Raw genomic sequence first — 17,722 nt, 5'->3', positions numbered from 1 at the left:
GGGGTTTGGGGTTGGGGGAAAGGAGGGTAAGAAGGAGAAGGGAGAAGAAAGAGGAAGGAGGAGGAGGAAGAAGAAGAGGGGGAGAAGAAAGAGAGAGGAGAGGAAGAGGGAGGGGGTGATGGTGAATGGCGTAAAATTTTAAAAAAATTCCACAATATATTTTTAAAATATCTTTAAAAATAATTCAAAAATATCTACAATAATTTTTTTTTCATATATACAGGTAAAATAAAATAATTTTTGAAAAAAACTCCAAAAAATAACTAATCCAAAAAGGGCCCTGAGTTTTTGACTAATTTGGATGGAACTTCGAACCGTTCTTTACCTGCATTTGTTCTTTTCACTTCTATGATTTGTTAAACTCAAAACTCAAAAGCAGTAGCATGCCTAATTAAATAGTTCAACGTCACCCCTTTGGAAAGAATAACAAAAGAAAGGGAACAAAGAAAAGGAAGAAATAAATGAAGCCGGAGTAAAATCAAAAGATAGGAGTGGAAACTGAAAAAGAAATTGGCCAAAATTGTGTGTACATCATGACTGGGAAGTAATTTTACCAAAATTAATCATAGCCGTTGAATATAATGAAAATAGGCACCCACAGACCAATCTGACCACGTATTGTCTGGAAGCTCACCAGAACCTCCCCGTTTCCGTCATCGGTGGTCGCTTTTACCGCCTAACCGAGTTACCATTCCAATCGACTCGTTTGCCGCTTTATTTTTAAATCTTCCAGAGCAAGTTTGAAGGGAACGAAACCGTTTCATTTCATAAATCTCCAGCGTTAGCTTACCAAGTAAGTACTAGACCATTTTAAAGCACTAGAATTTTGGCACTCCCGACAATCAGTATACGGACCGGAAGTCTGGCGGTACTCCCTGCATTTGTTGGCAACGTCTTCCGCCCATTCGAATATTCCATCATCTGCCGTACGCTAATTTCGTCGCCAAGAAGATGAGTCTGAATTCATCGTGCAGGTCCGCCACATCGAATTCAAATTCGAAGCGGAGCGTGACCTCAAACTCTAATTCCAACCCTTCCACTTCGGGCAATAACAGCTGTCGAAATAATGACAAGAGAAACAGGAAGCGGAAAACTGACCAAAATCAGAAAACCCTAGGCATGGCTTGGGGAGCAAATTCTCGATCTTCTTCCGGCTCCGCCTTTCGCAATTCACCCTTCCCCGATTTCGGCAGGCAATTCCCTACGTTCTCTATCAAACACTTCAACCTGCTATTAGTTAAACTTGCGTCACTTGATAAACATGAGCCGTCCCATTTGCTATAAAGTTATCTGATTTTTCTTTTTTAATTACTATTTCGTTTCAGATTCTAACTCTGGCTTATACCTGTGCTAGTTGTCGCTAATTATGGCGCTATCCATTTCGTGTTTTATTGCTTATTTTCTCGATGATGAAAAGCACCTTCAGTTAACAGTTTGACATTGGTTATTTTTCTCCATATTTTGAATTTCTTGATATCAAAAGTTACTTGATCCATGATTCGAGTTAAGCTTGATAATAGCTCATTCTAGGTTGGTTTTTGAATCAATTTAAGAAAGCTTTAAGAAATTTCTCAGTTAACTTTAAAAGCTCTGCTCGAACTCAGCTGGAGTCGTGTAGAACCTGAGATTGACATTAAAAAAATCAAGCTAATCGTGCGCTGCTTGAGCTTAGCTCCATATATGCTTGTTCAAGTTCGTGCTCCATCATAATAGGCCAAGCTCGAACACAAATATCAAGCTTGTTATAAATTCAGAAAAAGTTTGAATTAACTGTAGCAATTTTGGGGAACTGTTGCTTGTAAGTGTTTTAACTGATACTAGTTGCTGCGATTTTTTTGTTTCATATTGTTGAATCTCGACTTTTTCTGTAATGTACTCTGGCCTTGTTAAATGTAGTTACATGGTTATGAAGAATCAGAAGCTACATCAACAGTTTGATGCTGAGGCTTCATCTTCTTCAGTTAGTGGTGCTTGTTCTGGAAAACCCATATTTGATGGAGTATCTATTTTTGTTGATGGATATACAGTGCCTTCTAGCCAGGTGATGCCAAATTCTGAGGTTATATGTTTCTCTCTCTTCCTTTTATCTACATTTTTGTATTCTATCTGTGGATTATGTTTCTTATGCTCTTTCTGTACATGCCCAACCCATGTGCTTGGAACTGGTGCTTCCATTTCTGAACTTCTGTACTTGTTTTCTTGGCCCTATTACTTTACCTTTGGAGTGTGGTTCATGCTGACATAAATCTTTTCAGGAACTAAAAGGTTACATGTTGAAGTATGGAGGACGCTTTGAGAATTACTTTTCGCGCCATCATGTTACTCATATTATCTGCAGTAATCTTCCTGACAGTAAAATTAAGAATTTAAGGTTCCGCACTCATCTTTACATGATTCAATATCAAATTGATGCATTGAAATTTTGTGTGCTTCAAAAGAACTTTGCCTGTTACAGGTCCTTCAGTGGCGGACTTCCAGTTGTTAAACCTACATGGGTGCTGGAATCTGTTGCTGCCAATAAATTGTTAAGCTGTGAGTTGGGTTTCATTATTTCATTGTCTCTGGCCAATTCTGCAATGAAATCTTTCAGATGTAACTTTGTAGTAAATGATAAACTCTAATAGGTTATTCAACCATAGTAGGATATTAATTTGTTTGAGAAATCTGAAGGAAGTTATTAGAATTCGTTCTTATTGCCTACTTTCCTTTGATTGATTTGTTTACCTAGTATTGATGACTTATAGTGAAGGGGACAGAGAATTGTTGAAGCAATGGAGTAGAAATAGTCTGTATCTGTAATTAAATGTGTTTGAAGTTCTAATTACTCCATTTTACAGTATCCACAACCCGGTTCTGGTTAAACTCGTTAGACCTTGTTTGCCGCATTTTTTTTCAAAAGGAAAGGTGAAAATTTCAGAAAAAAAGAGAAAGCTGATATGTACTCATTAATTTTTTGAGTTTCCTTCAGGGATACCTTACCAGCTTGATCAGCTTGCGAGTGAAACCAAGAAACAACCAAAATTATCAGCATTTGGTTTCAAATCTGGCCCAGTCCTTGATGATTTGGAAGAATCTATAAGCGGCCAAGCGGTGCCTCAATCTGGTATTGCAACATTGAGGACTAGCTGCAGTTTGGACGCTAATATATTTGGCAAGGCTGAATGTACTGAAGAGGTAGAGGAGTGTCATTCAGTTTCTGATGACCCCTTTCATCCGAATGCTGCCGAATCAACAGATCAAGCACCAACTTATTACATGGAAAATCACTGTGAGGTGGAATTGGATGCTGCTGTGGTGGGTCAATCCGATGCTGGATATCATTCGCACATAAGTCCTTGTCAAGATCCTAAGTCAGACCATAACGACTGCTTGGAAGATCACATAATTGAGGAGTCATCGAGTTCCAAAACCATTAGGCCCAGTACAACAGGGCATTCAACTCTTTCAGATGCAAATTTTGTGGAAAACTATTTTAAGGTTAATGTTGTAAAATTTTTCATGCTTTTCATACTTGCTGTTATTTGTAGCTTATTTGCAGATTCATATTGTTCTCATAGTCTAAACTATTCTTTAAGGCCTCTTGAAGAATCTGTTGCCTTTTTTACCAAATTTACTTCTAGAAGCATTTGGTAAAACTTAACATTCAGTTTTTGTAGTAGAGATTTTCGGTCAAGGATGTAGAAAACTCAAGTTTAGCTTTGATTTTAAACGCATTTCACCATCCAAAGCTTTCACTTTGTCATTTTCTTTCTTCTTGATTTACTTGTCGCTCAAATAAACTCCATTTTTTTTTTATAAAGCACTTGATTGGTAATGTATAGTTCTGATTTTCTGTTTTCCCTTTTTTTTATTGATAAAGGAATTACATTGCTGTGCTGCTCTTCTTTTTTTTATTGACATAATGGAAGTACTTGTAGATGTCTACAACTAATTGATCTTTGGTCGTTTCAGTTTTCTAGGCTGCATTTTATTGGCACTTGGAGAAACCGTTATCGTAAACGTTTTCTGAGCTCTGCTAATGGTTTTAAGGATATGAATCCCAGTCGTAATGCTTTTGCAACATCCCAGAAAACTACCATTATCCATGTGGACATGGTAAACTCTCCAAGGCAGTATTTTACATGTCTTCACTTATTTACCTTTTTTTAAAGGTGGTGCAATGTAAGGATTGTGCTTGTCATATGTGTGGGGTATCTATTGGGAGTTTTGTCCAAGTATCTCAGCTTTAACATTCTTTTAAACATTGATGTCTCTTTACAGGATTGCTTCTTTGTATCAGTGGTTATTAGGAAGCACCCTGATTTGAAAGATAAGCCCGTTGCTGTTTGCCATTCAGATAATTCTCGAGGAACTGCTGAGATTTCTTCTGCAAATTATCCTGCTCGAAATCATGGTTTGTCTAACTTGCAGCGGTGCTCTCTTCCAATTATCTAGTTTTCACTTTCACCAGATTGATAAATTACTTTTTAGGGGTGAAGGCTGGAATGTTTATTAGAGATGCTAAGGCCCTTTGTCCTCAGCTTGTCATTTTGCCATATAATTTTGATGCTTATGAGGAGGTGTGTATTTAGTCTCTAACTTAAAGTAAGATAAATGTTAAGGAAGGTGTCTTATCAACGTGCCTTCTGTGTTAGCTGTGTTGTTATATGAGGTCTATTTGCTTTTGGATGCAGGTGGCTGATCAATTTTATGATATTTTACATAAGCATTGCAACAAAGTGCAGGTCTGCTCATGGGAACTTTTATCAGAAACCTCAGTTATTATCTTAGTCGTGTTCTGAATTTGTAACTCTTTATGGTCAGGCTGTTAGCTGTGATGAAGCATTTATAGATGTCACTGACTTAAGGGTAGAGGATCCTGAGCTTTTTGCCAGAGCTATTATGACAGAGATTCATGAAACCACAGGATGCACTGCGAGTGCTGGAATTTCTGGGAGTATGCTTATGGCTCGTGTCGCAACAAGGATTGCAAAAGCAGATGGCTTGTGCTACATTCCTTCTGAAAAGGCATGCATTCCAACATCTTTTGATCCTTCAACTAAGAAGAAATCATTTCCATCCCTGCTGTCTCAAATTAGATGCTGCTACTTTGTGAAATGGTTACTATTCTTTTCTTGTTCTTTTGACACTAGTATCCTGGTATATAGCAAAGCTGCAATTATGAAGCTGATATATTAGGCTCCATTTGGATCAGCTGTTTTTTGGGTTGTTTGGATTGGCCATTGTTTCAAAAACAAGTTTTTCAAATACAATGCTACAGTAATACACAATAATTCAAAAAACATCTCCTCCATACAATATATCAAATATTTAAAAAAATTTTTATAGTAAAAATTTTTCATCTACACTGCTAAAGTAAAATTTTTTAAAAACACCCCCAAAAACTAATCCAAATGAACCCTTATTGTAGCAATGTATATGAAAAACTTTTATTGTAGATGTTTTTGGTGGTGTTTTAAAGGTGTGTTTGGAATATGTTTTGGAGTATTTTTAAGGTTTAAAATTTTTTAGAATATTTTAAAAAAATTAAAACTACCTCCCACCATAGCTACCACTGCCTCTCTCTTCCTCCTCTCTCTCTTTCTTCCTCTTCCTCCTCCTTCATCCTCCCTTTCCCCTTTCCCACCACATCCCGCCCTTCCCCTCCCTCTCCTTGATTTGTAGCCAAATTGGGGAGGGAATGGAGGGGAGGTGTGGATGTGACGAGAAAGGGGAGAGAAAAGAAAGGGGATGAGGAAAGAGAGGGAGGAGAAAGAGGGAGCGAGGATAGAGAGGGAAAGAGAGGGAGGAGGAGGGAGAGGATGGTGGCGGTCGATGGTGGTGATAAATGGAAGAAAAAGATGGTGTAGATTTTATTTTATTTTATTTTTGTATATTTGGAATTATTTTTGATATATTGTATGAATGTGGTGTTTTTGGAGTTGTTTTTGTTATGTATTATTATCCGTTTGGATTAGCTATTTTTTGGGGCGTTTTTGAAAAATTTTGCTATAGCAAAGTTTTTAGATTATATTTTGGGATATTTTCAGAAAATATTTTGGGATATTTAAGAGTAGAAGAGTTTCTAGAATATATTTTGAGATATTTTTTAAAATTTTAAAAAAATTTAAACTAATTTTTAGATTACCTTTTAGAGTACTTTTTAAAAATTTTTATTGTATTTGAAAAATTAGTTTTTGAAAAACACTCCCATCCTTTAGAGCGGCGGCAAAAAATGAAGAATCCAAATAGAGCCTCACTTGTTCAGTAAGTCTCCTTGTTTTTTTGGGGAAGGCTACTTTTGTAGAATAAATAAATGAAGACAATTTGGACCATGTTCTTGTCATGTATTTTGGTCTATTAAAGTTCTTGTTTTATCTAAGACAGAATCATATCTTCCTGTTGTGTTTCATAGTCTTATTTCTTGGGAATTTCTTCCTCATTGAAGTGATTTTGTAGAGGATTATTGTTTATCTTACAATATTTTTTATTTCCTTATTTTTTTCCTGGGAATGTTTTATAAGTTCCTTTCCTTAAATTCAAATCTGAACTTTGGTATTTTTGAGGAGGCTTCTGGGTTGGGGGATTTTCTTAACAATAACATCTAGGCTCTCCATAAAAGTATTGATCACTCAATCTCTATATCTTTCTTTCCTCTTTCTCTTCATGAAGCCAGTTTATTTTACGTAACTTTCTCTTTTTCAAACCAGTTCTGCAAGTAGTATTTCACTTTTAACTCTTGGAAGACTTGAAGACGTCAGTGGAGATATAAACACTAGAAGCAATTCTTAAGATTTCCAGACAGTTTGTGCTCGGCTGTTATTGAGACTTACTCTCTACTGATGGTATTTCTTGTGCATTCTAGGTGGATGATTATTTGTATGAGCTTCCAGTTAAAGCACTTCCTGGAATTGGTCATGTTTTAGAGGAGAAATTGAAAAAGAAGCAAATAAATACTTGTGGCCAGTTACGTTTGATCTCCAAGGTTATTCCCTCATCTCCGGCTTTTAATTAACGCACTTGATGCAGTATTACTTCATGTGAACTTTCTTTTCAATATTTAGTCTGAGTTGCTTGTATAAGAGACCTACTGTAATGAATTCTGCCATTGGTGTGAGAAATTTGTCCTCCAAACCTACTCTAGTTGCCTTTTTCAGGAGTACTCCAAACTTGTTTGTCAATGACTGGCATTTAAACTTGAAATCCTTCTAGAACCAAGAAATGATGAGAATTATTGAGTTTGTGTCTTAGACCATAAGCGGAGGTGCACAGCTCTGACACGTCATTTTGCTGCAGATATAACTACCATGAAAAATAGCCTAAACAGTGATTTTGGTTTGTAGTGTTAGATACTTAGATATGCTGTTTTGATTCAGAGGTGGTAGGGATGGGTGGTATGTGGTTCTCATGGACACACTTTGACAACAGAAGTACTCTTGTTGTGAATTCATTTCCACTTGTGTGCTGTCATAATTAGAGAGATGATCTGGTTAGGAACTTTTCATTATTTATTTCCTACTTCTGCTTTAGCATTTTCATGTGAGAGGAGATGTAGAAACAGGTTTGGCTCACCATAGACAAATGAAGAAATACAGTTTGAAACATTAAATACTAGATTAAACATGAAATCCAGCAGAACTAAGTTAATTGTTTATGGGATTATGCACATACTAGGATTGTCTTACTGATGAGTATATATATTTGGTGGAATCATACATGATGGTTCTGTCTGTGCCCGTTCTGCTTTTTACAGGAATCTCTTCAAAAAGATTTTGGTGTGAAAACAGGCGATATGCTCTGGAATTTCAGCAGAGGGATTGATAATCGGTTGGTTGGAGTGTTTCAGGTTAGCAAGTAAGATTAATTTATTTGGCTTTTGGAATGCTTCTTGGTGTTTTATGTTGGAAGCAAGTTGGTCCATCTGGAATTATAGTTTCAGACTTTTACGTAACAATTCACACTGAAGAGATGCACTTTTTCTTCTTTCTTTTCTTTTCTTTTCTTGGGGTTTTGGGTGTCAGAGGCGGCGTGTGTGTATTTGTGCTCCTGTCACTAATGATTTTGCTGTAAACAGCATTTCATTCTTACACAATGTTTCTCTCACTTAAAAGTCTGAAACTGTTCATGCACTAATAGTATCAGGAGTTTATCTTGGGATTGATTCTTGGAATTGCTAAACATGATGTTATGTTTTGTTATCAAAGTTCACTCTCATTTCTCCAAAGTCATCAGTAGAAATCTTACTCTTTAACTCCCTGGACCTTCCATTTTATGTGAAGAATATTCTGTGGGTCTGCAAGACACAAATTGCTACTAGTTGTTTGCTTTATTTGTTGCCAAAACGTTAAAAAGAATTAAATCTTGGGCATGATGTGAACTTAGAGGAGTTGGTTGGCTGCTTTTCATCCCCTCTTCTTGTCTTGTAATTGAAAAAGTAAGAACTAGTTTTGTGGACCTTGCTGGTGAAATTCTGATGATTTATACTTCACATTGGTCTTAGTTGACAGGAAGAATGATGGAGTGCTCTGCTTCATAAGTTTCCTCTTTCTTTCACATTCTACATGCTAAGTTGATTTCTATGCCACTTCATTTAAATGGGGATACTGTTGTTTTGCGCAGGAAAGCAAATCCATTGGTGCGGACGTGAACTGGGGTGTGAGGTTCAATGATTTGAATGATGTTAGAACTTTAAGCTTGATAAACTATATATGTACATGTTTGATGTATAAGTGCCTTTCTAGATAATTTAGTCTTGTAATTTCTTGTTTACCTGCCCTAAAACCCCAACTGCTTCGGAAGTGACCAAGTAGAGGGATTTAGGGTGGCCTGGGGAATGGGGATAGAGAGGGAGTTTGTACATTATTTCACTTGTCTGACTGATCAAATCGTTATGCCTGTGATTCCAGATGAAGGATTTCTTATTGAAGCTTTGCAAGGAGGTGTCATTACGATTGCAGGGATGCGGACTTAAAGGCCGCACCATTACCTTGAAGGTTTTCATGATAAGACTATCTCATGCTTACATTGTTAAATTGTGTTGATTGTTTTGGCTACAGATAATTCTCTCAATAATGCTATTTGTAATTCAGATAAAGAAGAGAAGAAGTGATGCTGGGGAGCCAGTGAAGTATATGGGCTGTGGTGACTGTGAGAATCTAAGTCGTTCTGTCACGGTAGAGAATTCGTAACTTACTTAGCTGCAAGTTATGCTATATGTTACATATGTATCAGCATGAGTTCTTGACCATAAGCCTGAGGTCTTATTTCATTGCTGGAATTCTAGCTCCCAATGGCTACAGACGACGTGGATGTATTTCAGAGGATAACAGCTCAGCTTTTTGGATATTTTCATATAGGTAGTTGAATTACTCTGGTTGTTTGTCTTTTCTTGTTATTGTTGTTGATAAAAGTTTCAGACAAATGCATTTTGTTTGATTGCCTTTCTCAGCATCTTTAATAATGTAAATTTGCAGTTATTTGCAATTTGTTCTCTTAAAATTCCTCCTCTTACTAGGCAATGCAAGTGTTGTACCAATATGGCTTAAATTTACTGGAATTACTTGTGGAATTCTGACACTGAATCTGGTTCATTCGTTGTTATTATATGCATACCCTTCTTATTCATCATTCTTACTATTCGCAGTTCTCCAATGTGTTTACAGTCTTCCTGTGTTACAGTAAGAAGGTCAAGGCTCAATAAATTCATATAAGTAGCTTTAATTTGCTGTTTCTTCTTTCCTCTGTACTAACTGTTTCTTGTTAGCTCAGCTGTATTTTATTGCTCATGCAAGTGATCCATTTTCTTGTAGAATGCACTATATGGCTTTGTGTTTGTCTTTGTTGTGCTTGATGGCATTATGCTTGCATCTTAATTATGATTTGAGTTTTTCAACTTCAACATGAGAGCCTTTCAACAATTATCTATGAAACCTTTCTCAAGAAAAATCCTATTAGCACTCTTTTGTTGACTTCAGCATGAGCTAATCCTGGATTTATTTTTCTCACTATGTAGTTTATGTCATGTTAACTCTGTGTACATCCCCAGTTATTAGTTGACTAATTATGTCTCACCATCTTCATCCTCAAACTTGGCAATCAAAACCTCCATGGTCAAACTCTAGGTGTGTTAGGGTGGCATGTTTTAAAAAAAACTAAACATTCTCTAACCACCTTTTTATCTCAAATACGCACTTTCCAATTATGTGCTACAAGAAAAAATTTTCTGAATACACCTTTGAAATTTCCATGGGCTCCTGAGGACACTTGCAATTCACTGTTCTTTGAATCCACATTTTTTCTTGAGCTGCTGAAATTGGATAACCAAAGAAACCTGAATCATGTAAACGAATGTCAAGGAATTGTCATAGATGACATCATATTTTGAGTTCTTGTTGTAGTCTGCATTCTTGGCTTTTTCTTTTCCATATTTATACAATCTTGTCAGTGTAAAAGGTTATTCTTAATTTTGGGAAATTTATATGCTGTTTAAGTGCTAGTATTTGTTCCATTTTGTCCAGCAGTCTAATTAGTTGATTTGTACAGATGCAAGAGACATTAGAGGAGCGGGCTTGCAGGCATCTAAACTTGAAAGTGCTGACAGGAATATGCGAGGTTTGACTTTAGTAATAGGCAATGGCAGTTCCTATGCTATATCTCATTTTGCTATTCATTTTAATATCTGTAATTTGTGTTGATGTGCTGGTTTCCCCATCTAGACATTCAATATTATATTTGACATCTCAATTGACCTTATACAACTGATTTCATTGACTGAATATGAAGGGCATGAGAAGTACTCCATTCGATCTTGGCTAGTCTCCTCACCAGCAAGGAAAAGTAGTATGGGCAAAGGTGACTGAAACTTTTTGGTGCTTTTATGGATTTTTAAAGTTGAACTTTTGTCATAGATGTCATTGATTATTTGTATCAGAATTTGCACAAACTGGTTCTTGATGCTAAAACTTCACCCCGGTGGCTATTTTTTTTCCTCAAGATTCATGAAGGTTATCTTTGTTATGTCCTTAAGATTTCTTTTAGTAAAGTCTCTCTTTTCCAGGTTTAGTGTTTGGGAAAATAAGATGATTTTTCAGAAATTATTTCTTTTTCTGGCTTTTCCCTATTATTATATTATTTGGTTTCACAAATGTTATACGGATGTGGTCGGTAATGTCAAGCAATTGTGCCAAATAATTGACCATGTTCCCCAAACATTGCTTCTGGCTGGCATTAATTCCTTTTTGACTCTTTTGGACCTTTGCTTCTCTTTCAGTCCTATATTTGATAGTTTGATAATTTCTTTGTAACAAATTAAAGAAAAAAAAATTCAACTGTTTCTTAAATGAAGAATGGAAAGTGGACTCCTAGTGCTGTCGCATGTTACTCCTCCCACTGCTTGGTGTGATGGGTTGTCTATTCCAATGTCAAGTGGTGGAAAGCTTTGGATTGAAGAATTGTTATGGAATATTTTCTACTTATTTGTTGTGCTTCTGTTGTTGCCTTGGTTTCAGATGTTAGTGAACATATGAATGGTGCAGGCAAGGGTGATCAGTTATACTCTGATATTGGACCTCCAGTTCAAGCGAAGGGTAGTTTTTCCGGTGGGGAAGCACATGTTGCGCATCGTGCAACTCTCCCTGCTCTACATGATCTTGATGTTGGAGTGATAGAGTCTCTTCCTCCTGAAGTTTTATCAGAGATTAATGATCTGTATGCAGGGGAGTTAATAAGCTTCATTTCCAAGAAGAAAGAGAAAAATGCTGGGAACAGTAAGACTCATGATCCCTCACAGTACTGAAGGTGATAATATTTTAACTGCCTACCTAATATGATCTTTTTTCTTTCAAATTCAGATGTGATGGATGAAGAACAATCTCTTTCCAATCCATTGGTGCCCCCAAATAAGGATTTTGTTCATGATGTGGTAATCCGTTGTAATTTTGTACTTCAGCTGCTTAATAGTATTTTTTTTGCTTGGTTTCCTTAAAATAAGAAGTTTAGAATAGAATGTACTCAAATAGAGTAATAATTTTCTTGGAACTTGGTTTGAGACTTGACCTCTGAAATCCTTTGTACTTTTTTATGTGCAACTTGCTTCACATGTTTTAATAGTATTTTTTGCTTCATTTCCTTAAAATAAGAAGTTTAGAATAGAATGTGCTAAAAAAGAGTTATAATTTTCTTGGAACTTGGTTTGAGACTTAACCTCTGACGTTTGAGATGTTCGTGTTTTATCTGAAATTTGTGACTTTGACTTTTGTCAAAATTAAGAAGCCCTAGAACAAATTGGTAGCATTTTTTAGTGTGTGTCAGTTCGACCATTTAATTAAGAGTTCTATCAACATAACCTCCTAACTTGACATATCCCAAACAGAAGGAGAAAAGGTAGGAAAAAGTTATCGTTTCCCTTCTGTTGCAATACATGGTTTATGGTATGCTGTAGTTCTACCTTGTTTAGTTGGTGCATATGTTTGGATATTGATATTTTACATTTGCATCAACCATAGATTCCTGTAGGTATGAACTTTTGGTTTGTTCCTGTGGCAGTGTTCGTCTACATTTTTTCTTTCTTTAGTTGAAACTCAGGTTTCTTTGGCGTTTGTTGGTATTGTAATCAAGAAAGTATTCCTTTGGAGAGATGTGTTATAATTTCTCCTTAGTCCTTTTTAAAGATATTGCAATACTGAGGATAAACAGAGCCCATAAATTGCTTCTAATGCCTGACTTAGAGTGTGCTTATACTTAATTAAATTGCTCATTGTCATCATTATTGTGTCAATGCACTTCTGTGTCATTTGTGCTAGTTTATAGCCACTGAAATGGTATTTTCTGGCATGGCACTTGAGTTGGCTAGGAGTTCCTGTTTTGGATATTAAGAGTCATATATCTGTCAAATGCTTAATTAGTTTCCAGTTAATTTTTCATTTGCACTTTTCAGGCTGAAAAGATCAAGTCATCTGAGAAAGAAGATGAACAGGTTTGTGGTTATTTATATTTGATTCTCTCTCTCTCTCTCTCTGTGTCTCTCGCTTTCTGCATAAAGTTTTAGTGATTAATATTTGCATTTGTTTGGCAAAGCAGTATATAAACAAAATGATCCAAGGGTTGCCAGAAACCTCTGGGTCAGTTACTGCTCTACTTCCAGAGACAGACAGCCTTATGCCATCATCATTAAGTCAAGTCGATTCATCAGTGTTGCAGCAATTGCCTGAAGAGCTTCTAGCAGACGTACTTGAGTCTCTTCCTGCCCATAGGAGGCCAGATTTTATGTCAAATGATGTATACTTGGACCATATTAGGGATCAGACTGGAGCAATTGATTTCCTGCCGAGCAATAATCTCTGGGTTGGAAATCCACCAAGATGGGTTGACAATTTTAGACTCAGCAGTTGTCAGCTGTTGAATCGAATAGCAGTTTTGTACAACAAGTCTAGCCCTCGTGGTCAGCTTTCATCTGTATTGCAGCTTATTATGTCTGAGTATCCCTTAGATGATGGAGGGGATGACGCAGTTAATTGCTTGTGTGAGCTGATGAAGCAATATATTAAGCTTAAAATTGAAACTGATGTTGAAGAGATATATACTTGTTCTTGCCTTTTAAGAAGGTGAGGATTCAAATTAACTTGGTGCATTATCTGTGCAAAGATTTTGTGTACTTATGACTGAATCTAATTGTGATAACAGGTTGACTTCGAGGTCAGAATTGTTCTTACAGGTTTATAATTGCATCATTCCTCACCTTCAGGTTATTCTGGCTTCTCTCATATTATTATACACTCAGAATTGATAGTCTTTATCTTATTTGCCTGTATTGCTAGTTATTTGATTTCCTGTTCGATGGGATTTTTCTTGGTAATATGATAAATAATGGAAGCTGTCATCCGGAAAGAATGCAATTTTATTAGTGGATAGTTAAAACTAGAAAAATGTCGTGGAACGTCTAGAAGAATTAGTAATATATTATATACCAGTTGAATGTTTGCTGTCTATTCACTCTTCCATCTTAAGTTTTATCCCAAAAATCATAGTAATATGTTTCATTTCTAATTATGTATAGGTATTTTACTGTCACATTTACTAGTTTCACCTATGACACCACTCCTTATTAATTGTCGCCACTTAATCACTATTCTGACTTTTGTTGTTAAATTCTTCTTGATTATATAAACTTAACTATGGATGTTCATTTGCTGTTTGATTCAAATCTTAGGCTGCTGTTGGAGAAACCTACGGTGGAGACCTCAATATTTGTTTCATAGAGTAGTGTTTTTGGCACTTCAGTGATTCCATTTCTGTAATCCAAATGATGCAAGTCTTCATGTGAGAGAACCATTCTCGTTCATTTCTCATTTGCTGAACGCTGAAGGTGAGTTAATTTAGAGTTTCAAAGTATTCTCTGCATGATGGACTTTTTGTCTTTGAAGAATTCTTGCTATTGCTAGATGTTCGTTCTTGGGTGTCCTATGTATATTTCTGCCTTGAAAGGAAAAGGTTAGGACTTAGGTCTGCTCTGAAGGTAAAACCTTGGTCTTCATAAAAGATGAAATGACTGGAAATACAAGTGTCAGATGAACTTGCTGAACTTTAAATCCTTGTGGTTATTCATATTCTAACAAGACTGGGTGCTCTACACATTCTCAGAGCATGACTGGGACCAAGATGGAGGTTTTAACGGGGGAATACCTGGCATGGTGATTTTTTGTTTTGCCATAACTTGGGGAATGCTGTTCTTTGTATGGCTATTGTGCATCTGAGAATTCACCGATTCTTGAAGACAGATAATTGTGGTATTTGAGGTCCCAAGACGGATTTGAACTGGTTATAGGTAACAGTTTATGATGTTTTGAGTTCCTGCTATTTTAGTCTTCAATTGTTGCTACTGGAAAAACTGATACACGCCCAACAAAATGAAAAGGGGGAGTTGGGAGTTACAAACTGTGCTTTTGGTCCCCTATCAACACCTTCACTAGGTGGACATTTGTGGAATTTGAACTGCATCAAATGAGGGCAATTGTGGAATTTAAGTTGAGGTGTGCCTCTGTCCTCTTCTCTCACAAACTCTCCCATGCCGACTGATGCACCGAACCACCGATTTAATTCCCCTAAGTGCCGCCCGCCAACTCTCCCCTTTCTCCATCACCCCTCCTCATCACCATTGGGAAGAATATTAGACAAGAAAAATTGACCTACTTGCAGATGCAAGATTTGGCGGTAGCCATCATATTCTCCGCCGGCCTTCCGATTCTCAATCACCACCAATTAAAAATGCATCTTGTCCCTGGCCCACCACTTCCCTCTTTTCTGCCAAATAATTGTTGGCTTCCCCTCCATCCGTAGATCCAATATGGCTGGTTATTGGAGATAATTCAGGTTAGTTAGTCAACTATATATGCTCTTACATTTTGTTTTGATTTTGATTTTGATGGTGGTGAATGTGTTTGGTGTAATATTGCTTGATTTTTTTGATATACTATTTGATCAGACTAGTAGGAATAATATGGGTTCTAAAAGAATAAGACTATGCTTGTGTATTAGTCTTCATGTAATACACTCCATAGGTATGAATGCTATTCTGTGATATATAATTATGGTAATTGCTGATGCCATGAGTGTTAGCATCTAAATTGCAGAAAGCTGGTCAGTCCAGCATGGGAGCTGTTTATTCTTCGACCCTGAATTCCTTTCTTTAGAATATGAAGATTTTCCAGTAACTAATGCCTTTGCTAATATGCTTAGAATCGGTCAATTTTATGCCTGGGTGACCTGTTGCGTATGAATTTAATCTCTTGAACTTTATCCTCTGTGTTGGCGCTGCACAATCTTTTATGCAATTATATGTTCCTTGGACAGGCAATTGAGCTAATCTGTTCTGTTTCTATTAATATTTGCATCTACTTGGGAAGAATTTATAATTTCAATTTTGCTCAATGGATTAACCATATCCCAAACCTCCCGTTTTCCTTTGATAGCTTATTAACTAGAATTTAACGTTGATGATTTTTTTTCCTTCACATTTGAATAATTTCTACTAGAAATGTGACCTCACATTGAAGGCTCTTACCGTGTCCTACTGTTACTTGGCACAAGATATATGTTTTGTAGGTTAATTTCCATGGAAATTGAAGTACCAGTTGACAATTTACACTCCCTTATCTTAGGGAGTTTAAAAGTTATAATAATCAAAATTCATTTCCATTTTATTCAGAGTTCAATTGCAGTATAAAATAGGTGCTTGATTGTAAAAAATACTGTACTTGCTTCTTTTTTTTTTTTTAAAATTAGCTTAATTTTTTTATAAAATAATTCTTGTCCTGAATTACAAGGCGTACTTTTGATGATGATTATGCATGCTGTCTGGATCTTTTTTTTTATTCTAAATGGAACATCTGTGACCATGAAATCTACAATATATATTGGTTGATCGGGAATCTTTTTTGCCATTGCCATGCTTCATAATTTATGCCTCAATGAGGAAAAAATTGCTTTACATATTCAACATTGAATATGTGCAAAAAATTTTAATTTTTTCTGTTTATTATTTTGCTATATTTAGTAGAATGATTGATTGAAGATTTCATAATAAAGGCTTTACAAGTAGTAATGATAATTGCTGGATGCCAAAAAAAAAAAAACTCTTTTTATAGTACTTTTTGTCCGTGCTTGCTTTGTATTCATTTTAGACTGTTGTAATCATTTATTACCTTTTTTGCTGTTCAGAATTAAAATCCCCTTCTTTCACTTTTACCTTCTACCACCAAATGTCATTTCTATAGATGTACCAGTTTCTTGGTTGAATTGAAACCTTACAAATTATTGGCTACGGTACCTTTTAGCAATTGTTTAGCAATCATGTCCCTTATTTAGTTTTGATTTGCCTTTTTTTTTTTTTTTTTATTCCCAGGCTTACACAAATGGGAGACCAAGAATAGTCATTGAAAGAAAACAACTATGACTTCTACGCGGTTGTTTTCCTTAGCTGTTGTTTTCTTATCTCAGCTACATATTATTGTCATCGCAGCGACTTCATTAACGCCTGGTAGAAGTGGATGATGCAATCGAAGAGAATCGTGCCTTGGATGACAATGACGACCACCAACTCCATTAAGGTACTTGATTTACCAACTTTGATTTGGAGGAGTTGCGATGAATGTGGCCATGCACCAAAATGGTTTCGCTTGATTGCTGCCATGCAGTGTGTATCCACTATGATTGGTTTTACTTGTTTCAGAGATTGAGTACCTTAATGCTGAATGTAATGAAATTATTATTTATGGGGAGTTTAAGACCAGCAATATCCACCTTGACAAAAAACATACGAGCAAATATTCGTCCCTAAATTTTTTTGCCGTGTCAATTTAGTCAATGTATAATTTTTTTAGCCAATTTAATCCCTATACTTATTTAGCGGTTCCAATTGAGGAACGTTGTGGCGGCACCATCATGTAAATTCAATCAAGTCACTAATTGAGCAACTAAGCAGGGGTATTTCGAGTAGTTCACTGTTATGACAGTAACAAAAGAAGAATTTTTTGCCGACGATATAAAGCCAGTGCTTCTTCTTGTCATTTGCGCAAGACAATCACAAAACAGAGAGCATCTTGTATTCAAACCAAGGCTCTAGCAAACAAGCGGAATATAGAAATCCATTAAAAACCCATTAAAAAGAGAGCAAAGAGTTGCATGGAAAGACAAAAAGACCTGAGCTTGATGATTTATTCATTTGCATTCTCCCATTCTTCGACCAATT

At 36.2% G+C, this 17,722-nt stretch overlaps 1 protein-coding gene across 1 annotated transcript; it reads left to right on the top strand.

Annotated features, from left to right (window-relative positions):
* Nucleotides 1-777: 777 nt before the first annotated feature.
* Nucleotides 778-17,321, top strand: LOC113759329 (DNA repair protein REV1). The gene is made up of 26 exons (XM_027301894.1): nt 778-1,193; nt 1,897-2,041; nt 2,256-2,371; nt 2,456-2,532; nt 2,969-3,477; nt 3,952-4,095; nt 4,261-4,393; nt 4,471-4,559; nt 4,674-4,724; nt 4,804-5,007; nt 6,845-6,964; nt 7,733-7,825; nt 8,599-8,658; nt 8,886-8,972; nt 9,069-9,152; nt 9,263-9,335; nt 10,522-10,590; nt 10,762-10,830; nt 11,487-11,744; nt 11,829-11,899; nt 12,914-12,952; nt 13,057-13,580; nt 13,660-13,720; nt 14,186-14,341; nt 14,617-15,345; nt 16,877-17,321. The coding sequence occupies exons 1-24, from the start codon at nt 952-954 to the stop codon at nt 14,237-14,239; spliced, it is 3,372 nt and encodes a 1,123-aa protein (XP_027157695.1). The 5' UTR covers nt 778-951; the 3' UTR covers nt 14,240-14,341; nt 14,617-15,345; nt 16,877-17,321.
* Nucleotides 17,322-17,722: the final 401 nt, after the last annotated feature.

The sequence above is a fragment of the Coffea eugenioides genome, chromosome 2, assembly GCF_003713205.1.
Source record: "Coffea eugenioides isolate CCC68of chromosome 2, Ceug_1.0, whole genome shotgun sequence".
In the NCBI taxonomy this organism is placed as follows: domain Eukaryota; kingdom Viridiplantae; phylum Streptophyta; class Magnoliopsida; order Gentianales; family Rubiaceae; genus Coffea; species Coffea eugenioides.
Note: the sequence above shows the minus strand (reverse complement) of the source record. Positions and strands in the feature narration are given on the sequence as shown.

Excerpts from the sequence above, each read along its gene's own strand:
- LOC113759329 (XM_027301894.1), top strand. The coding sequence starts at position 952 with ATGAGTCTGAATTCATCGTGCAGGTCCGCCACATCGAATTCAAATTCG. Across the intron at positions 4,394-4,470 it reads TTATCCTGCTCGAAATCATG|GGGTGAAGGCTGGAATGTTT; the intron begins GTTTGTCTAACT and ends ATTACTTTTTAG. Across the intron at positions 8,659-8,885 it reads GGTTCAATGATTTGAATGAT|ATGAAGGATTTCTTATTGAA; the intron begins GTTAGAACTTTA and ends CTGTGATTCCAG.